The sequence below is a fragment of the Sceloporus undulatus genome, chromosome 5 (genome assembly GCF_019175285.1).
Source record: "Sceloporus undulatus isolate JIND9_A2432 ecotype Alabama chromosome 5, SceUnd_v1.1, whole genome shotgun sequence".
Taxonomy (NCBI): domain Eukaryota; kingdom Metazoa; phylum Chordata; class Lepidosauria; order Squamata; family Phrynosomatidae; genus Sceloporus; species Sceloporus undulatus.
Window position 1 is genome coordinate 90,414,449 of NC_056526.1, and position 23,652 is coordinate 90,438,100.

Sequence of the window (23,652 nt, forward strand, 5' to 3'; positions counted from 1 at the left end):
CAGAATATGCCACCTTTCTGAAGAAAGCATGGGATGCATTCCTGGTAGATCAACCTCTAAATTTGAAAACCTTTTTTTTAATCCTTGAAAGACCAAAAGAAGCAACCAAACCAAATAGAGGCTAAGGCTGTGCTTCACAGCCACCTAGATAAAGGGCTTCTTGCAGTCTTTTTCACTGCTTTTTATAGCAGTTTAGATAATATCAAGAATCATTTACTGTAACAATCCATCTACTCTAATGTTTCTTCACACTTTTAGGGCAGAGCTACATGTCCAAGAGCAAATACACAATCCCCAGCCTGACATGGGAAACAGAGCTGGGGAGGGGGCACTGGCAGAGAAGTTATGACAGGCACAAATGACTGCTTAACCCTTCCTCTGTTTATTACCTTCCTTCCAGTTTTCTCCTTTTCCCACCCAACCCTAGCCACCTTTCCCAAGTTAAATATAAAGTAGAACTCAGAAGCCCATTTGGAATCGAAGTAGTTGGAGAGGAAATTTGCTGAGAAGGTGAAGCCACCATGGAAATCTTTCATTCTCCCATCTACCTCTCATTTTCCCAAACTGGAAAACTGACATTTTTTTCAGCTGGTAGCCAGACTGATTGGAGGATTTTGATAGGTGTCTTGCAAAACTACCTTTTCAGGACTCTGGATTTTCCCTCTGCAAATGCCATTTTACACATGCACTTGACATTTCAGTGGCTAATTCAGGCTGAAAATTCCATAGCTGCCGAATGAGTTGTTCCACCTAAAACTGAGACAGGGCAGCCATAAAGACCAGGCTTTGGGGCTTGTAACAATAATTTAGAACAGGGCATTTTAGCAGGTGGCACCAAAAGAAGTGGATGGGAGGATGCAGGGGTGTGGAGAGGGGCAAACTGAAGGCATTGCCCTCACTATAAACATTCTGTCCCCACAATGAAATTTTCCTTCAATCTCTAAATATCTAACATTGCAGTAACTTAAAACTTCAGTTGAGCATTTAGAAATACAATACTGGGGGCATTCACGCTTACTTTTTTGTACTGAGAAGATGCAGTTCTCCACAATGATGCAATACCAAATGTAGAGTTCCCTCTACATTTACCGCGATCAGATCTCTCCAAAGCATTTTAACCTGGTCCGGCATTCACACTGGCGCCACTTTGCATCAGCATGGTTCACCTCATGGCCAGGAACAATCTCAGTGATCCGGATTAATTCGGTAATGCATTCTCACTACCGAAGATCTGGCTCATTCTGGCCCTAAAAAAAGATGCAGTGAGGTACCTGGAAATGAAAATTTCACTGGGGGGCAGAGCTCTTACTGGGAGGGAGAAAAACCATCATTTCTGCCTTCTGCTCCTCCCTATCTGAAAAGTGCTTCTTAGGTGATCACAGACATCCTACAAATGCAAAGGGCAAGATGAGAGGAGTAAGGTTGTTGGGAGAAGATTTTGCTCCCCCTTTGCTTTCTAGTGGGGGGGCTGCCTCAAACAAGGATGAGGAACTTTGCACATACTAAAACAAATCTTTCTAGTACAAGATCCTGTTATTCCTTATGATGCAGCTACTTTATTTATTTATTTATTTATGTAATTTATAGCCCACCTTTCTCCCAATATGGGACCCAGGGTAGTTCACAATTTTAGTTAAAACAAAATACAGTTAAAACACTGTATAATGCAGTATTTTGTAGAGAAACCCAATTGCAACTAGCGATAACTTACTGTGTCTCTTCTGATTCTTTTTCATTTTTGCTTTCAGATTTGGGGCAGACAGTTCGGATTGTTCTGTATTCCCTGATATTTTTGCTCAGTGTCCTGGGCAACACCCTCGTAATGATTGTGTTGACCAGAAACAAGAGGATGAGGACTGTCACAAACATATTCCTGCTGTCATTGGCCATCAGTGATCTCATGCTTTGCTTCTTCTGCATGCCCTTCACCCTGATTCCTAACCTCCTGAAGGATTTCATTTTTGGCAGCGCTTTTTGTAAAATTAGCAGCTACTTCATGGGTGAGTCTATAAATTAGCATTGTCTCTCTGCCAGGAATTTACATATTTTTAACTTTCCGTATTGATATGTGTGCTGAGAAATCTTCGTTCATCTTGACAAGAATTGCTTGCACGTTGTAAAGGATCCAGGCCTGCCTACCTTTCCTCTATAGAAGTCAAATGGAGTACATAGTTTCCTCCATTTTAATCTCCAAACAACTCCAGGAAGTAAATTAGGCTGAAAAAGAATGATTGTCCCATAGTGATACTCTAATGCTTAGACCAGAATAAACAACACATCACTTATGGAAACATGAAGGCCCTCATGGATTTTTGCAATCCCCAGGGGTCCCTACTCCCTTTAAATTTGCTTCCATGGCAGAGGTTTTTAAAAACATCCTGTCACCTTTGCCATCCTACCAAATTCTAGCATGGCAGAAAAGCCCTTTTCAATGCAAACAGTTCCACTTTAAAAAGATCTAAGTGGAAATCCCTCTCAAACACTGCCTGACTTCAAAACAAGGCACACACTCCCTGCATGCCACTGCCACGTTACTGGTTTTTTGTGACAGAAGTAGTGTAGCCCCAAGTAGGTTGAGAGTGGCAAAGCATCCCTCTCACTCAAAAAACTGCATTACACCATAGCCTACTCTTTAGTTGTCTCTTAGGTGGTATGCCCAGTTAATATGGTTGATACCCAAGGCTGTGGTGGGCATTACCAAAGACATGCTAGAGTACTTTGTATACTCTCTGGTAGCTGCACATGGCAGGGGAACATCATTAATGGTGTGGGCAGGCTGTCCATCAATTTGTCTATCATTCACAATCTTCTCATTGAGGAACCCTGATAAAGCTAATTCCAAAGTAGGTTCAGGACTTTAAATAATTCCTTTGAATTTCAGAGTCAACTTCAGCACTGACATAAGACCTCCTCATTGCCATTGCCTTACAAGGAGCCCTGGACATCCCTGGAACACAATTCTATGCAGTATCCTCCATATGTGTGGTGCTTTCGGAAAAGACTTGGTTCCCCCAGATATGAAGCATTTCCTTAAAAGTCTAGCGATAATCTCACCTTCACGCTATTTAGAGAAAGGGACTAACTTGTCCAAGAGGATAGGGCTGCAGTCTAGAACTGCAGCCTGGATTTTCTTGTTGAAGCTTGTAATCTTCCCAAAATAGGATACAAGTAGATTTTGATGTTGTAAAAGGTGCAGAATTACATTGCAGAATTTGGACCAAGCCTTTAATATGCACACATAGCTGTGTCTAAGCTCCACTGTCTTGTATGGGATTGTGTGTCAAGTCATCTTAGCCCTTCTTCTTCTTCTTTTCTTCTTCTGTAGTCTACACACATGGGCTCTGGGCTAGAGTCATCAAACAGCAATTAAAAAATAATCATTTTTGCTGGTTACCAGAATGAAGAGTAGAAAGTCAAATATTTCCAGCCAAGGTCTTGTTAGAGTAGTTATATGTTGTCATAACAAACAAAGACACACTGCAGCATCTGTTAGGGAGAGAAGCAATTGTTGCTGTGTTTTTGTAGTTGTTGTAGACATTTTAGAGTATATCTGCTCTACACAGATACAGCACTTTGAGACCACATTAAATGCCAGCACTGCATCCTTGACTGAATCCAGGAATTTGTTGAAGTATTTAGAATTATCTGCTTTAGTTCAATGGTGTGCACTAGAGCTCTCTAGCAGAGGATTACTAAGTTGTTCAGAAAATAATCACTTAAGCCATTTTGGAGGAGGAAACAGATAGTAAAATTAGTTTCTGGGGACTTTGTAGATGGGAGGGGGGTGAGGCTGAGGTGCAAGAATATCTGAATGCCAATAAAACTAGTAGGAGCAGAAGTCAGGGATTTTAACAGGACCACTGTACAGGTTCAACTTAATACAAATTACTTTCTGCTTTTAGAATGTCTGGGAAGACTAGAGAACATTCAAGCAAAGTGGTTGCAGCATGTGGTTTGAACTGTGTCATTTTAAAATGACAAAATTATCTCCAGCATAAGTGTTCTGATCTTTATGTAAGTTTGTGAATTTTCAGATTTAAGGCTGACATGGCCATCAGGTTTTCTGCCCTCACATGATGTGTTAAACATTCTCCCGAAGGAGGCTATGGGCCCCCCGAAAGGCTTTAGAATTTGAGTAGTTTGCAAGATGCTATATTACTATGGGAGAGACTTTCTAAACTGACAAGATTAAATAACTATTCTATTAATTAATAAACATCCTTTTCCCCCCCAAAACCTGAAAAGGTTCATGCCAGAACACTGCTCCCCACCCAACCAAGACAATTCTACAGCACCTCTTTATATAGATATTTATATCCTATCTCATATCTCAGTGGGTGCTATGGAATTGACAAAGGTGATCTGGAATGGCTGATGGCTTTAACTCTGGAATAATAAAACATTGACTGGGTTTGAGACAAACCCTGAATAGTCTGACAGGACAGATGAATAAGAACACAGTCTGAGTTGAGATAGAAGGTGTAGTCATGGGCGGGGTACAGACCGCCAGAAAGAGGCGGCCAGTGGCCACCTCTCTTTTCCTCGTAAATGCGCCACAGCAACCAAATTGCGTGGCTACGCGGAAACAAAAAGACTGCTAAAAAGCGGCTCCTTTTAGCACCGCCGCAAACTGCCTGTGGCAGCGCAAGGACGTAGCTGCCGTGCACGCCCATCTGGAAGGCACACAGCAGTGATGTCACAGCTGTGCGCGCCGTGTATACAGCGCCGCACAGCTGTGATGTCCTGGTGACGTCCTAGGGTTGTAGGTCATCTGGAAACGGCACCCCAAGGCAACCCTAGCACGTCTCCAGGACATGCTAAAGGGCCTGTGTGTACAGGGCCATAGACTGCTTTTGTGATGGGATCCATTTTGTCTCCATTAGAAGAAGAAATGCAAAGAGGCTAGGGAAGGATGAAGTGATCAGCAAACCCATTTAGTGTTTATTGTAGTACCATCTAGCTCTGTCACATATCCTTAGGTAAATATGACTCCTTACATGTGTAACTTCCTAGTCACCACAGGTCTTTGTGACCTCTCAAAACATGTCCGACACTATATATTAATTATGAAACCCCATATCCAGTGAAAGGGTTTTAGGATATTCTAACAGTCCCCTTCTCCCTCCAGCCCACTTGCAAATGCCTAAACCTGAGTCAAAGTCAACCCAAATGAAATATTTTTCTATCTTGGGCAGAACATCATATGGCCCTCTTCCCCTTTAGTCAAGTCAAATGGTATAGAACCAAATCTGGGAAAGCTATTTTGGTGAATAACACAGAAATTCCACAGGCACCATTTTCTGACAGTAAGCATGTAATAAAATAACAGGAATGAGAAAGTAAATGACTAACAATTTTGTGCTCTTTCCTGGCACCCCAAATCTGCTCTCCAGAGTGGCTACATCACTCTGCCTACGTAGAGCTAGGTCTGGAGTGCAGGCCATTATGTCTACAGTGTCATTTTTATTTCATTTGGTCTTTTTATCCCTGAGACCATTACCTATTCTTTATTCTGAGCCTCTTGGGAGACAGAATTATTAACATGTCAGGGGGAAAATGTTATACCTAATTCCAAGACCATAGGAGAAGGTGCTAGGGAAATTATGTACCATATATACTCATATGTAAGTCTAGACGCCAAAAACATAGGTCGTCTTACCCACAGCTCAATTTAAGTACTGTACTTTAACTCTTATCAGAAAAAAGGAACCATCCTCTTCTCTAAGCAGAGTGGAGAAAAGTAAGAGTATAGTCCATCCAAGGAGCACTGCAAAAAAGCAACAGCCTTTGGGTGAACACAGTTATGCCTGCCAGAATTTTCTACATATTTGGTATCATTTTTCATTGCTTTATCCTTTACATCCTTTGTTACATGTACCTAAGTTTTACCTTCAGCTTATCTACTAGTCATATCAATATCGATAATTTTGGCTTTAAAACCTGCCCTCAAGTTATATATAAAGATGACTTCTAGTCGAGAATATACAGTAAATTAATACAGTATTCCTCCAGCATACAATATCCATCTGTTTGTTTGTTTCTCTCATATCTAGCATCCTACTTAGGTGTTCAGTCATCAGTCACACTACAGAACCAGGGCTAAACCCTAGCCAGCATAGAGAGACTTACTTCTGAACAAATATGTTGCAATGTCTGGCTGCAATCCAATGCCCACTAAGTTGAGAGCAATTCTCATTGACCGAAGAAGGGCTTGCTTATTTCCATGTGAACATATATCGACTTGGCAGTTGGGCAGTTTAGTTTATTGATTTGACTATCAGTGACGCCACCACAAAATATATAAACCTTTCAACATAATATTCAGTTGCCCTTAAAACAGTCCTCAGCTGCTGGCATCTGGTTAAAGTCTGTCAGTGGGTATTATTTTCCTGCAGCATGATTTAAGTCAATTCTGCAAACTACATCAAAGTAATTTAAATTGCAGCCATATACAGTTTCATATGAGAGTAAATCCTATTGAACTCAATAGGGTTTACTGCTGAATAAACATGCATTCTATTGCATTATAAGGTTCATTTTTGTTCAATTATCAATATGACTATGTCCTCTTCTTCAATATAACTTTCCAATCAACTGCATCTTGTAATCCTGCATTGTGTTGATACTTCTACCAGAGGTAATAAAAGTCATGATCACTTTTGTCTTAGACAACTTAGAAGTGATGAGGGGGTGTGATAAAAGAAGCATATAAAATTATTAATGATGTAGGGAAACTGTAGATAAATTTCCAACAGGCATTCTACAGAATGTTTAACCTTCTTTCATAATGCTAGATCTTTGGGTTTCCCAGTTAAATTAGTTGGCAATAGGTTTCATGTCAGACCAAATGAATTACTTTTTCAAATGAGGCAAATTATTCTTATTGTAATGACAGCCACTAGCTCAGGTCAGAGCCTGTTAAAGAGCCTGTTAAGTGTTTATTAGGCATGATAACTTAACATGGCCTCTACATTTAGGGATAGTGTAGCTCTGAGTAATAGAGGTATAAGAGACTAAAGGGAGGATACAGTTGGCCTGCCCAAACCATGGGCTATCAGTGGATTTGAGCATCCGCAGATGGCCCTCCCCCATTCACTCCAATGGCATCACATGCCACCATTGAAACCAACAGGATTTGAGGTTGCCCAGTTTTTGGCATCCACAGATGGGTCCGAAACAGAACCCCTGCAGATACGAAGAGCCAACTGTATTTCGCGCATACCATCCTTGGAAACTCCCCAGAATCCACCGATGAAAGCCAAGTATTAGACTAAATGACTGATCCTATGCAGCAAAACTATCTGCAAAGTGGTAAATCTGTAATCCTCCAGGTGTTTTTGAACCATAACTCCAGTCACTCCTGACCATTGGTCTGCTAGCTGGGTCTGATGGAAAATGTTCTCCAGCAACATCTGGAGGGCTGCTTCCTGCACCCAGTTACAAATGTATTTATTGCATGGGGGTGTATGTTGGTGGGGCATTTTGGAAGCTGTAGTGTGACACAGTAACTTTTCCAAGCTCACAGGCTGGACTAGAGATCCCCACTCATCCCTGAAGCAAGTCCCTGATTTCCTTATAATGTAGTATACCTCTGAGAGCAATGTTGCTGCAAAGACTACATTCAGATCTGCTGAGACAAAGGGCACAATACCAGTGTAACAGATAAATAGCAGGTGGTCATTCTGATAAATGCTAATAGGGAGGGGGGGCTGAGGAAATTACCTTTGAGAAAGAGAGGCAGCATATTTTGCTTGGATACCTGCCAGGAGCAAAATTTGACTGCAAAGCAAGATGCTTGCATAGAACAAGAGAATGCTTAGCTAGAAATTGGAACAAACTGTGTTTTGCCCTAGTAAAACTGATTAACTCATGCTCAGCAGATATTCTGGGAGGGCACTCTATTTGTCAAACAAGTTTGGTATAAGGCATTCCACAATTCAAAATCAACCCAAATTCCACACCTGGGCTGTATCTACGCTGTAGTTTTGTCAGGCATTTAGCCTTTCATGTCAGAGAGCTCTGTTGCCACAACTACAATTCCCAGAAGTAGATAGCATTGGACCATGGCAGTTAAAGGGGTGTCAAACTGGATTATTTCTGCAGTGCACATACAATCTAGGATGCTGAAGGGAAAAAAGCAAAAGAAAGACAAAATATATTATTCTATCATAACCGTTCTGACACAATAGTCCTACCACTAAAATTACTAGTAGCCACCACCACAAATTATTGCATTGCTCAGTTTCTTATTGCAGTGCAATAATTTGTTCAAAAATAGTTTCCATTCTTTCAAAAAATCTACAATTCATTTGTCCTTTAAAACCCATATTAATTTTACAATGTGGGCTAACTCAGCAATCTTAATTATCCGTTCTTCCATCATTGGTTCTTCAGTCCATTTCCAGGTTTGAGAAAACAGCGTTCTTGCTACTGTTATCATAGAAAAGTTGTCCATGTTTACTGTCCAGTTCTCTGTCCATAATGCCCAGTAGAAACATTTCTGGTGAAAATATAAAATCTGCTTTTAATTTTTTTTGTATTAACATATAAATTTTAGACTAATAATTTCTGCTTTCATACAAATCCACCACATATGGAAAAAAGAGCCCTCCTTATCTTGACAACCCCAGTATTCACTTGAAACACTCTTAGGACTTTATTGCACCGCTTCCGGGGCCCAACTTACCTCTTTCAAATTTGAGCGAAAATCAGAAGTTAGGCTGATTTTATCGCACATACGTTCCCCTCAAAATGGCTTCCTGGAGCCTCCAGTGTTGAATTCAGGCCCTGTAAGTCGCTTCAGCGACCATTTTTTCCCAAATTGGAAGCTTCTGATTTGGAAACAAATGGCCGCCATAGTGACTTATAGGGCCCGAATTCAATACTGGAGGGAAAAGTCAGTGCAATAAATTCAGACTAACTTCAGAATTTGGCTCAAATTCAGAAGAGGTAAGTTGGACACCAGAGGCAGTGCGATAAAGTCCGTAGATATTTTCAAAAACCTAATTGGCATTAAATCCATTTATACATAATCTTGTACCCATTTTCTTTTAAATTTCTATCAGAGTAAGTTTTATGTCTTTGGTCCACATTTCCCCCCATACATCCATTTGCACATTGTGTCCAAACTTTTGTGCTCACCTTATCATATACTCTATAGATTTATCTTTTTACAGTTTTAAAAGGCATTTATTCACCTTTTTAATTAAATGGTCATCATTCTTCCACAGTCCTAAATAAAAATAATTTTCTTCCATCTTTATGGCTTAATCTCTCTTATCTTGTTTAAATCTTTCCTTATGCTGCAGATAAGTGAATCAGTTAAGATCTTCGCCTTCTTAAAGAGCAACTTTCTTGATATGCGCTCTCACATGTCATGTTTAAAATACAAAAGGTCATCATAAAACAACTATTTCTGATTTTTAATAAATAATAAAACTTTTATTTGTATCCCACTTTTCTGTGACAAGACAATCAAAGCGGCTCATTTTTAAAAAAGGATCCCTGGGAGAGGTGACTAATGTTAACATGGGGGAAAGTCTCTGCTTATATTTGTATCAAGCTTGTATAAGAGTCTCTCTACTACAGTTACAGTATTTTAATATCAATACGTGGCTTAACTTTATCATTCCAAAAATAAATATGCCACCAAAACCTGAAACCATGACCCAAAAGTCTTTCAATACTAAGCAAAATCTATTCCTTCAACCACATCAAATACCTGGCCTTATGGTCCAACTGGATATTTGGGAGTCCAATACCACTACTTTTTTAGCACCATACAAATTTCTGCCATTAGGCAAACAGTATTCCTTTCCTTATGATGATTCACATTTTGCAAATAAAAAGAGAATCTCTTACTTGAATCCCATTTTGCGAATCCCATTTTGGGAGAAAGGTGTGATATAAGTCCCACAAATAAATAAATAAATAACTTCTTAAATTGTTAAAATATTATTTGCTTTTAATTTTTTTTAAAGGAGAACCAATAGTACTATATGATTTTTTTTTGAGGGGGAGGGGGAAAATCCGCTTCATGGACCCCAATTGGTATTCAGTACTCTGCTCAAATTAGATAAATCTTGTTGTTTAATTTTAATGTACTGTGAATTGTTCTGTCTTGTCAACAGCACCTCTAGGACATAACCTTACCCAACTCCATACCTAAAATGTATGGGCTTAAAATCTACTTTGATTTTCTGCAAAAACAAAACCTTTTTATTTGAAGTATACATCCAAGAAGACAGGAGTTTTCAGTATGGCTTTGTACTGGATGTTTCTTAAAACTGTCATAAAGGTATATTGAATGCCTACATAAAGGGAGACTGTGTATTCAGTTTATTTTATCTGCTCTATATTTTCACAAAGTACAAAATAGAACTCAGGAGACTTCAAAGGCGCCATTTTTATATCTGATGAACACAGTCAACATTAATAGGATTGCAAGGTTAATAGACTTAAAGACAAATTGCTTCACCTTAATGCAATGTGACATAACATAAAATAAAGACATCATCACAACTGCAGACATGAAAACAACCTTATAATTTGTTGCTAGAAGGTTATCTGTCATATAAGCAAGCTGTATTTACAGATACAACAAACCTAAAATTATGCCTCTGTTCCTAAGGTAGCATCCAGATGTGTTGGACTGCCACCTGCATCATCCCCAAAATACCTGGTTGTGGAGCTGTAATCTGACAAACATCTGAAGAACTGCAGGGTTGGAAAAGGCTACTGTAAGGCTTAGCTCTCTCTCAGGATCAAACTAAACACAAATTCCATTGTATTTAGAGAGGTGCTCCTCAAGTTGATGAAAGAGTTTGGTTGTCATAGCACTTGCGTTTTCTCTTATTAACGGATTTTAGATTAGCAGGTGGCTTCGTGATTAGTCATGGAAGAGATAAAATATAGGTTTAATTAGAAAGTCTGATTGCAAAGAGGTCAATCTCTGAAAGTTCCCATAGCTGGAGGAAAAACATGTAATCAAGGTACACATTTCTCATGAACACCTCCACTGACCCAAAAAGGGGGGGGGATCCATATCTTGTCTTTACCCATTCAGATTGCAGGTTAGAAACATAGATGCTGATCATGATTTTCTAAATGACATACCCGCATATCTGAAAACCTTCCTCTTCCAAACAGGCTTTCCCCCCGCACGCTATGGCGCCCCCGGCGGGTTAGGTCCGCGGGGGAGCGGAGCCTCCACACGGTGCGACTCCCCTCAGACGAAAAAGAAGCTCCAAATGAGCTTCTTTTTCCGTCGCATTTGCGACGTAGCGAGGCGCCAGGGGCGCACTCGCTACGTCACAACGACGGCCCCATACGGACGCTCAGCGTCCTGCTACGTCAAGATGGCGCCTGGCCATGTAGAAGGGCCGGGCCATCTTGTACGGAAGGAAGTCCGTACTAGGCCCAGGGGCGTCTATAAGAGGACGCCCCTTTTTTAAAAATGGACGTCCTCCGGACGTCCCAACGTGCCGGTGCAGAAAGCACCTATGATATTTGCTCTCTCCCCGTTGCACCAGCACTTTACCCTTTAAGCTAGTTATTGTTGTGTCGCCACGTTTTATCTTGGTAATACGTCTTATCCCGTTTTAATATTTGAATGAATTGTTGTGCAGTTTTAAATGGGATAGTTTGTACAGGTTGGTTACCATTGTTTACAACCGCTACCCTGTTGATAACCCGCCTTTTGCTCTGCAGGAAAAAGTGGGTATAAATAAACGCTCTCTTATTATTCATATTAATTATTTATTTATTACTATTCGATTATCATCTCGGGGGTTACACCCAGTTTATGAACTTTTGGAGACATTGCAAAAGGAGGTCTCCAGTATTCCCTCTGAGGCACTGTCCCCTCCCTGCCAAGAACCTGCATCTTGTTGGTGTCAGGGCACAATCCCATGGCAAGCTAATGGTTTGGGGCATTACGCACCAGGGAAAGAGAGTGTACTCTATGGTACACTCAGTGCACTCCTTTCAGAATTGCTCATGTTTTCTGAATAGATTGAGTAGAAACACATTATCATATGTTTTCTTAAGAAAAAGAGGTAAAAGTAATTTGGAAAAGAATTGCAAAATTGTTTCTTAAATGCAAGCTTCTGCTATACCTCTGATGGCCTGAGAAATCAATAAAATCATAATAAAATGACTCAAGTTCATTTTTGAAAATGGGGAACACATGTGATTAGGTAATCTAAATCTGAGTTGGAGAAATGACAGTCACAGGTTAGAGTTAATGCTGATATAAAGTAGAAGATAATGAAAGCTTGTCTTTATTCTTAGTGATTACCATCATAAGATATTCAGGGGTAATCACTGTGACTTTATGACAGCATCACAACCTCCTGGGGATTTATTTTGTAAGAAAAACAACACCGTGCTAAGGCTGTGGTCAAAAATGTTCTCTGCTCAACACTTTGTTGTCATTTAAATCTTTGTGAGTTACAACGGTTATGTCAGTGTAACTGTGGTAATCACACTTTTTTGAGATAAGTTTCCTATTTCCTACACTCAGTCTTTACACAATTGCAGCTGGTGGCAGTGGATTAATCTCAAGTAACATTTGCTCTGAATCAGTTAGTTTAAAATCTGTAACAGAATCGTAGAAATCATGATCTATGCCAAACTTTCTTCACATCTTTGAGTACTAGAAGACAATAAAAGGTCATATTGTTGAACATTCGGTCACTGATGCTAAACAACTGAGTTCTGTGGTGCTTGCTTAGCTTATCATGGCTATATAATTTTAATAGGTCTTGAATGAATGTTGCCTCCATTTACCACTTTTTTAGTCTAAATTTTGGTATTAACAGATGACCAAACAGACAAAACGTCGCAACTATGCCTGAAGATGCATAACCATAGATGAAAAAATGGTCCTTCTATCAAGGACCATATGAAGAAATGTAGCAACCTCGATTGAGTGACCTGTTCTTTTTCAACAAGGCTTCCTGCTTAAACAGGAGGGAGGAATACATGGCTTTTAAACCACAATTAGATCTGTAAAACAGTGGCTTTCATGATACTTATCATGCGGCAATACCTCCGACTCATTGCTTCTGTGCCCTCTAATCATGATTACAGCATCCTTTTCCACCGATAGGGGAAACCTGTCAATGAACTGTCAATAGCACACGTCCCCAGGTGTAAAACATTGCTGCTGGTGCAATTGATTTATTGGCAGCCATGTGGCATCAGTGTCCCCTCCTCACCCCATCCCTCCTTCCCCTTGCTATTCCCAAGCAGCCCCGTTAGCTTCCCCTCCCCTTTCTATTTCTACCTTAACTACATTTTGATCAACATACTTTTCTCTTAGTTTTGGCTCAGATAGCACTGTGAATGTGGCAGATTTCTCCTAGTTAGATGCTAGATGAACAATTGTGCAGTGATGTGAACTAAAAAGATAATCTACTACATTTGTTCTAAATGCTTATCTAAAAATATACTGTATTATATAGTATATTTTACTGTATTATACTGAGATGCAGTAGGATTTCTTTCAAAGGCGGACATATAATTATCTTTTTCATGTAGACATAATTCAGTCTACCATAAGCGTACCACTTCAGTTGTAATCCCAATTTCACATTTTAAAAAAATCCTCTTTGTTTCCTTTCGAAGCACTGAAGATATACACTTTCAATTTTCTGGTTTTCATGGACAGTTAACCATTCTATGGCAATATTCTTGCAATGACCTCTAGATACCAACAAGGCTTCACCTGGAATCTCAACAACAACAAAAGGCCTTTTGTTGGCAATTGAAGGCAGGTTATTGAAGTAATTTTAAAGCAGGTGGGTAATATAGAGGGCCACAATTGCCTAGCTCAGCTCCAGGACATGGGCAACTTTGGTAAATTGGGAATGGGGGCAACAATGAGAGTCAATTTATCTACATGGCCAAATTAGCAAAATAGGTTGTTTTTAACACTTTAACATTTTATTAACTTAGGCTTTTCTCATAGGCATGGTACAGAGTGCCAGGAAGAGGCGGCCAGGAGCCACCTCTCTTTGCTGTGCAGCTGCACCGCAGCAACCAAATTGCACAGCACGGCTACGCAAAAAAGGATCGCTAAAAAGCAGCTCCTTTTTGTGCCATCGCAAACAGCTGGCAGTGGCACGAGCATGTCGCTGCTGCATGGCTCCATCTGGAGGCCGCACAGTAACGACATCATCGCTACATGTGCTGTCTATTCGGTGCCACGCAGCGAGGACGCTCTCGTCATGTGCGAGGGGAGTGTGGGCGTGGTGCCCCTTGCATGTGACAAGGGCGTTCTTCGGGACCCATCTGTACCAGGCCATAGAATCCTGAGATATAATATTCAGTGTTTTTTGTCTCCCAATGACTGGTCCAGTTATTCCAATGTCTATCCTTTTGTTGTTATAAGATGTTATTAATGTGTTCTTATAAATTACAAGTCGTTTACAATAAGACATGAGAGCTGACATAGAACCAGAATATCCTGAATGAAACCCCATCTCCTTACAAATATGTCCTGCAAGAGATTCTGGTAAACCATCAAATAAATACCTTAAATTTTTGATATGTACTTTCAATTGTTCTGCCTCTGGCTGTTTCTACAGTAATTGGATAAAGACTTTCTGTACATAGAAAGGAAGAAATCAAATCTACCCCATTGCTAAATATATACCTTTAGATTTTACAACCGTTTCATTGGAGTTAAACACTAATTCCATTTGTCATGACCTGAAATTATAGAAATGATTTCACTGAATTACCTTAAATAACTGAAACTACTAATTTGTTCAACAACCTTCTGATTAAATGATCATTTATCACACCATTCCTGAGAGCCTTGCAGTTTAGTTTTAGTACCATTGGCATCTAGTTGGCATTTAGTACAGTTGGCATTTTCTCTGACAAATCACCCCATAAACCCACAGTAACCATCTGGAACCCATCTGAGCAGAGGGCAGCATTAGACTATCATCAGCATATACAGTAACTGTTTATTTTATTAGACCGAACTCTCATGGGAAGAGGATAGGTGGGTGTTCAGCAGATCTAGGTCTAAACTGTTAAACAGAAACAAGTGGCCCTCAGTTCTGCATTTAATTCTTGTAACTGTCTGTATAGGTAAGCAGTCATCTATCAGTATTTGCTCTCTATAAATTTAGTCATAGTTTAGTTGGTTAAAACTGACAAATATATTAGTCGGACTGACAAAACCCATGTCTAATTTATTCTTCTGATCTTACTTATATTTATGAAATAAGTGGCCAAGGAAGCAACACTTCTTCTTCCCCCTGTTTTAATTCTCAAAATGTTACACTGAGATAATATGATTTTAATGGGTTTATTCTTCTAGTTCCTGAAAGTAAAAAAAAAAAGGGGGGGCATAATTTTTTATGTCCGTAAACTGTTTCTGGAGACATGCTGTTTGAATTCCATTTCTGAATATTGGAACTGTAATTATTTTTTTCCTTCTCTGGAGGACTGTTAGGCTGCAATCCTATAGGCCACTGTAGCCATATTGGCATAAATAGTTGGCAGCATATTCATGGTTTGTTGTTGTTGCCAACTGCTTGCCAACTGCTGTCAAGTCAATTTCAATTTATAGTGACACTATGATTGAGAGACCTCCAAGTCACTCCATCAGGGCTTGCAGTCTCGGGGCTGTAGCTTCCTTGATTGAGACTATCTGTAATGTGGTCTTCCTCTTTTCTTGCTACCTTGTACTTTACCAAGCATCATTGTCTTTTCTAGTGAGTTGTGTCTTCTCACAATATGTCCGAAATATGGCAGCCTCAGTTTAGTAATCATGGCTTCTAGGAAGAGTTCAGGCCTGATTTGCTCTAGGACCCACTTATTTGTTGTTGCTTTTAGGAGTCCTCAGTATCTATAGAACTCTTTTCCATCACCACACTTCAAATGAGTTGATTTCTTTCCTATCAGCTTTCTTCATAATCCAGTTTTTAAAACCATACATACAAATGGGAAATACAATGGTGTGGGAAATCCTAACTTTAGTTTTCAATGATATATCTTTACATTTCAGGATCTTGTATAATTCTTTCATTGCTGCATTTCCATGTCCTAGTCTTTTCATTTCTTGCCTGCAATCTCCACTCTGATCAATGGCTGAGCCAAGATATGGAAAATCTTAAATTATTTCAATGTCTTCATCATCTGCTTTAGAATTATTTAAATCATCTACAGAAAGTAGTAGTGCTTGAGAGCTCGGAATCAGGGTTCAAATCCCTGCTTTGATATGGAATCCCACTGGGTGATGTTGGGCAAGTCACACTCTCTCAGCCTCAGAGGAAGGCAAAAACAAACCTCTGAACAAATCTTGTCATGAAAACCCCATGTTAGGGTCTCCTTGTGGTTACCATAAATTGGTAATGACTTGAAGGCACACAGCAGCAGCAACAAAAGCAACAAATAACCTATAGCAATTATTTTTTTTCATAATGTTCAGCTGTAAATTTCTCTTTGTACTTTCTTCCTTGACTTTCTTCATTAACTATTACAAGTCTTTGCTATTTTCTACTAAGTAATAGGGGTGTCATCTGCATATCTTAAATTCTTGATGTTCCTTCCTCCAATTTTTACACCATTTCCCTCTAAGTCTAATCCTACTTTACATATGATATGATCTCCATTCAAGTTAAAATGCAATCTGGCCTGACTCCCTTGCAAAATGGAAACCATTCAATTTCTTCATTCAGTTCAGTTCATCTTTATTACGGTTATAGACCAGGACAGGTAAAAAGGGATAACGAATGAAAGAAGGTAAAAGCAAGGTAAAAACAAGGTAAACGCACAGGTTAAAAACAGTATTTAAAATACCCATTTAACATCCAGTGTAGCAGGGCAAGACTGGTGCTAGCCTACTGCGGAGGTCATTGCCTGACGGATTTTAACTGCAGCTGCACAGAATCCGGTTCCATTATATGTTATATCAGGGTTGATGTCTAAAAGTAACAAAGAAGTGTAAAATTGACTGGTGTGTCCTTGATGTTTATACAAAAGAGGTGAAATAAGGCTGAGGCAAATGTCCCTGTAGTATGAGTAGCACATGCTTTGTTGTCCCCCATTTAGAGTCCCTACTCATGATTTAAATTTCCCTTTGATTCCCTTTGATATCTGTGATCTTCTGGATGATGCTCTTCCTTTTTAGTTTCCATCTTCTATTTTTCAGCATTGGTTATTTATAGTAGTTCTCTCTGTCTCTGTCATAAAAGCATGCAATCCCACCACAGTGGAAAGGCAGCATGAGTAAAATGATGGCAAGTGCTGCGACAACAGGGGCAATAACAGAGAATGGCATTTCTGTCAGTAGATAAAGTTGCCCTGGTCAGCTTTCTCAGACAATGGAAGTGACTTTCTTTGGTGTCCCCACAACCAATAAGCATTACTTAAATAACTGTCTTACATCGGCATAACAGATCATTATATCACTGTATATTCCAATCTTACCTTACATGTTAATGTATAAAAATAATGTTGTTAGAATTATCAACCTGGAGATGTTATTCCACAATATCCCATTAAGTAGAATTACCAGATTTATTGTGCTTTTAACCATATTCTAAATGACCATAAATCAGTCTCTGCTAATTCTGGAAAAGTAATTTTGGGGTATAAATATAATCAATGATGTTCCGCCATTATTAAAGACTTGATGAAAGTGGACCTCTCATTTCACCAACATTATGTAAGCATCCATCCAGTGTTCAAATTATTTGGGGAGTATTGGGGCGTTTAATAAAACTGAAATACCTCTACTTTCTGCCCCCTCCTCCTCTTTAGCCAGGCCAAGTTTCTCATGGATTTTTGAAAGCAATAACCTGGGGTATCACAAAAAATAACAATAACAATAGAGTAACAGGAGACTTGACTCCTCTGTAATCTGGACACTGCATCCACCCCAATTTTCACTATCCTTACAGTGGATGATATAAGTTGTAAGTTGGATGGTCACATGTTTCCCATGCCTATTTTAGTGTGAAAAACATGTGGCTGCATATCAGATTTGAAGTATTTACCCCAGAATGAATTATTTTTATCCATGTCCCTCATAAACTGATGAAAACCCCTTCCCACACTACAAATTTATTGTTTTATGTACTTTAGTCGTCTTTTTCCAATACTCCACGAGAGGCTATTTATCTATCTATTTATTTATTTATTTGTCTTATTTTATTTATATCTCACTTTTCTCCTAGTACAAGACCCAAGGTAGCAGCCATTATCATTGCCTCATATATATATATATATATATATAGAGAGAGAGAGAGAGAGAGAGAGAGAGGTATATGTATATGTATATGTATATGTATATATATTACTGGCCTCCATGCTTTTCGGACCTCATGGCTGCCTGGATCTCCCTGCATAAAAGAAGGGCTGCATCCCATTTGGTTGTATTTGTGCTGGACTTTGGCTGTGCATTTCTACTTAAGAAATGCCAAGGGCAATCAATAATAAAACAACTATCAATGATTTGTCTTAAAAGTGAAGAGGCTGACCTGGTTTGTATTACAGAGACCTGGGAGGATGAATTCAGGGATGGTGCGGAACCTGAATCAGGTTTGTCTGCCCAGCTACTCAATGTGGCACTAGCCAGTGGCATTCCTAGGGTTGGTGTCACCCGATGTGGTAACTCATGGTGTCACCCCCACACACAGACACCACTGATCTCCTCCTATACCACACCATGCAGAATCCTTACTATTTTTTTGTACTAATAATTTCCATCTATCACCAAACTATAGTTGTGACATAAACAATAGTAATGACATAAGCAACTAGCAAAATTAAAATTATGTCTTTAAATTACAATATCCCAAAAGATTTTCACATGAGGCTGTTAGTGTTCTTAAATCATTGCTAAATCATTCTTAAATCGTTGCTGTGTCCAGTGTATGAATGTAACTGTTTTGAAATTGTTTTGTAATCATTTATTGCTGAATTCTGATATATCGACGATTTAAGAACACTAACAGCCTCATGTGAAAATCTTTATATACACAGCCTAAATGCATTTACATTTGATTTCATGTTTCATGTGGTTGAAGTTGAAATTTGGTATGATGTGACGTTTTTAAAGAAAAAATTAAAAGAGTTAAATTTTTAAGGTTTAAGTTAAGATTTCTAAGCATGTATTTCTGTTACTCACTCTTCAAGATTAGGAAAAAATTCACCACACACCCATGTTAGGTAAAAACATACATTCGATGCCAACTAACACTCAGTAATGTTACAAACAATTGACCCTAACTTACTATCTCACTGCTTGAAAACAGGTGAGCAAAGGCATAGCCATGTTGGTCCGCTTCAGTATGGAAAAGGATCTTGTGGTGTCTCATTGGCATCCCTAGGGTTGGTGTCAACATGAATAGATTCTCCAGAGGTATTCAAAGAAGTCACAGAGGAGGTTGTGAAATCAAACTTTCCTCCTTCTTATTCTGACATTATATATCAAAATATACACAGTAAACAGCAGTAATACATGCCACTAGTCACACATGTAAGTCATTATACATTTACAATCCAGTTTCATTGAAATCATATCTCATACCTTCCATAAAAGAAATCTGTGAGCAAGTTCATGTCAAAATAAATTACCAACTTACTTAATAAATTATGGAGAAAACAACTTTTTAAAATTTAAAAATGAGGGTAACTTTGGGGATCTTTTCACCTATGTATACCAGTACTAAACGCAGACAGCACTCTGGTTTCAGTAGATAGAAGGGTTTTATTTAGAAAGGAGCAACCATGCATACAAACATACAACAACATGCAATTCCATTGTCCTGTTGCACACAAACATACAAAAGTTATGCAATTCCATTGTCCTGTTGCACCCTTAAGCTCAGAAACTAGGTTAGACATTCTGGACAGGTCACGTGAACTTGTCTGTGGGGGCCTTTTGCATGTCTGGGAAGCTCAGGTGGAATGGTGGTACATGCTGATCCTGCACAACATCCAGGCAGTTGCCTCAGTTTGCTTAATGTCAGGACTGGTGGGCTACAAAATTAAACAGTACTGGCTAGTTGGCAGCAGGTGGATGAACTGTTCTGCCAGGAATGCATTTCTTCTTTCTTGAGTACCAGTCTCATTACCACCATTTACCAAGAAACATAGTAGTCTAAAACCAGAGCCAAACATTTATACTCTTTTCTCTCTTTCCTTCCATGCATAGGTGTCTCTGTCAGCGTATCAACATTCAGCCTGTTTGCAATATCTTTGGAAAGATACAGTGCTATTTGCAAACCGCTGCAATCTCGGGTCTGGCAGACAAAATCGCATGCATTGAAGGTGATTGCCGCAACCTGGTGTATCTCCTTTGCCATCATGACACCATACCCAGTTTACAGCAAGCTGATACCATATACAACATTTCACAACCGCACAGCCAACAAGTGTCGCTTACTTTGGCCGAATAATGCGATACAGCAGTCTTGGTAAGAACAAGTTGGCTGGTTTTGTTTCTTTTTTTTCCCGTTGCCATTTTAAAGCAGTAATCAGTGCTACTGAACTCATGACATTTCAGATAAGCAGATTATAGTGATTTACCTTGGTCAAGCAAGCAAAATAGGAACACTATCCAAGAACTTACTATGACCAGTTATAAATGTGATACACTTTAGATTGCATAATCCATTGACTATGTGCATGCGAAAATAAAACCAGTTAGTCTTAAAGATGCTGCCACGATTTCCTTTTCCTTGCTCCCCCTTCCCTCCTCCTTTTAATATAACTGTAGGCAACTAGTAATGCTAGAAAAAGCACTATGTAACCCTCCCTGCAAACACAGCTCCCAATAGTACACATCTGAGGGAGCTCTTATAGCAGTGATGGTGAACCTATGGCACACGTGCCAGAGGTGGCACTCAGAGCCCTCTCTGTGGGCACACATGCTGTCGCCCCAACACAGAGTTTGCCAGAGTCTCTTACTAGAAAGCCAGAGGGACATGGCACTTTGCATTAAATAAGTGGGTGCTGGGTTGCACTTTGGGCACTCAGTCTGTAAAAGGTTCACCATCATTGTCTTATAGGGATCAACTGAGCCTTGCCCCTTTCTTTGCTGATTCCATTTGTGTGGCACATGCACAGCAGAGCACAACAGCCATTTCATGGTCCACTCCATTAAAAGAATGATACATGTTTACCCTAGAGAAATCCAACTGACCCTCTCTCCTCTCACATGGATGAAGTGCACAATTATATCCTTCAAACAAAGCTCTAGGAAGGAACATTGCTCTTCTGCATGGACAGAGGAGATAGGTACAGTTATAGCAGATATTGGTGGATAGGAACAAACATGGCATGTGCAAGGCTTGTGGCTAAAGGAGAAATCATTAAACCAGGAGTGAGCTACTGCAGTAGATCCAGCACAATTTTTACTCCTTGTGATTCTTTGGGAGCCACATAGACTACTGAAAAATAATTTATTGAAAAAGCATGGTGTGTTGGTTTATAAGAAGTTAAACAGTACGTGGAAGGAAGCTTTGAAACCGATTCAAAAAGTAAAGTGTTGCATTTGGAGATTGCCAGGAGCAGCTCTTTACCCTCTTTTTGGCCAAAAAAGGTCAACCTGAGGATTCAGAAGGTGTTAAGGACCACAAAGGTATCCTGCACTTTGCCCACTTTGTATTAAACTATGTGGGGAACCCCTTATATAAGTGGACCTGGGAACTGTATACAATATATGATTCATAATTATAAATAGTGATAGCCATATCATGTCCCATATTATTAAAAGAATACATTGGTTAAAAGAACTGGTTTTCAAAATGACACAACCCCTCACCCCAAAGTTTACTTTATAAAGTTTTTGCTCCTTTTTACATCTCACAACTATTGCCAGAGCTTAGGAAAGTTACTTATCTGGACTAGTAGAATCTAGTTTACAAACTCAGAGCAAATACCTTGTAATATCTTCTGTCTGTGAAATTTGCCAGGTGATACTTTCTAGTCTCTGCCCCTTACACTGTGAATTATAATCAATACACACATTTGAGAGGGGAAATCATAGCAAGGGAATGAAAGGAGACAATTTGCTGAGAACTGGCTCTATTGAGAGGTTGGTAAGAATCCATCTCACTTCTCCTCTGGCCTAAATCATGCTTCTGGCTTCTGCAGGTACATCTTCCAGCTGCTCATTCTTTTCCTTATCCCAGGGATTGTAATGATGATTGCGTATGGCTTAATCTCCCTGGAGCTGTACAGAGGAATCAAATTTGATGTCAGCCAGAGAAAATCTTCACGAGGTAATCTTTATGATTGAGCCCCTTTGCTTTCTTTCACTCAAAATGTCTTCAGATGTGGAAACGTGATCAGTACATGTTATCTCACTAAAAGGCTATATCGGACAAGGCAAATCTTAAAAGATCCTGGAATAATCTTGCAAACGTGTTCTACTAATAGTCATTTTTTAGGATAATTGTTTTCAAATAATAATTGTTACCGTTATTGACAAAACACATTGTTACTAACTGGATGATCATAGGGTTTTCTTTTCTCTGTTATTTTTATTCTGTTATAACAAAGATAGACATATCTCATATCTCTGCTGAGGTTTGGTTGAAGTACATGAATACCAGAATCCATGAATGTACAGTTCGCATGAAATATAATGGCATAATAAAATAGTGCCTCTTTTATAAAATGGGAAATCAAGGTTTGCTTTTTGGAATTAATATTCTATTTAATATTTTCAAGCCATGGCTGCTTGAGTCTGTTGATAAAGAATCAGTGGCTACAGAGGGCTGACTATGCCACTGCTCACAAAGATGAGAAGTAGAACTAACCATTAAAAGCCAACTAGAAGCCTTCCTTGCCTTTTTTCAGCCTGTCTATGATTCATAAACAGAATATTGTAGTCTGGGCAACAAGGAAAAAAGTAATGGACCACTTTACAAAGCATTATGTTTTTAAAGCCTAATAACAGAGATCAAATTTGTTTGAGTCACAACAACATACCGTAGTGGCATAACAGGAACACACGGGAATGTTTACAGGGGAGGTTTGGTTTGTGGGAAGTACAATTTATTCTTTCTTTTCCTCTGATTTTCTTCAACGTATCGAAAGATGGTGGCAGAAGCAGACGTGTAGTCATGACCTCCCACAACTTTAATTAGAATTCTTCTTCAGCTCTGAGACACAGGGGTGGTAATGCTGTCGATAAACAGTGTGGTGGTGGCGATTTTAGGGTTGCAGACTGCACAGCAACCGCATGGTCCGGACCCCTGGAATGTGCCACTGCCATCATCATGGCAGCCTCCCATTCACATGGGTGCCACCATAACGGTGGAAGCGAAGCACAGTGTTCAGACATCGCTACACATCGCTTACATCACCGGTGCACCAATGGTACACCCATGACATGCACCAAGCGCTGTAAAGAGAACCTGCTTTTTGCTCAGTTTGGCTGCTGCAGCGTCCCTCCGGAGTCAAAACAGCCAGCCCCAGGCTGCCCTTTCGGGGTACTCTGTCAAGCTCCATAGTAAGAACTGAAAAGCATCTATAATAGATTACCTAAGAATTAATTATTGGAAGTAGTGTACTTACTTGAGGTTTATATTAATTTTTAGTAGCTTGCCATCTATTATCTACCTCTGTCTCTACTTCAACTTTTGCTGCAAAGTGTTAAACAGCTTTTAAGGTCAG

At 39.5% G+C, this 23,652-nt stretch overlaps 1 protein-coding gene across 1 annotated transcript in view; it reads left to right on the forward strand.

Moving 5' to 3' along the window:
- The window catches only part of CCKAR (cholecystokinin A receptor), a 28,905-nt gene that overhangs the window by 618 nt on the left and 4,635 nt on the right, over positions 1 to 23,652 (forward strand). The window contains exons 2-4 of the mRNA XM_042469636.1: positions 1,749 to 2,000; positions 20,183 to 20,444; positions 22,126 to 22,253. Of these exons, the coding sequence (XP_042325570.1) occupies positions 1,749 to 2,000; positions 20,183 to 20,444; positions 22,126 to 22,253 (642 nt within the window). The remainder of the gene's footprint in view (positions 1 to 1,748; positions 2,001 to 20,182; positions 20,445 to 22,125; positions 22,254 to 23,652) is intronic.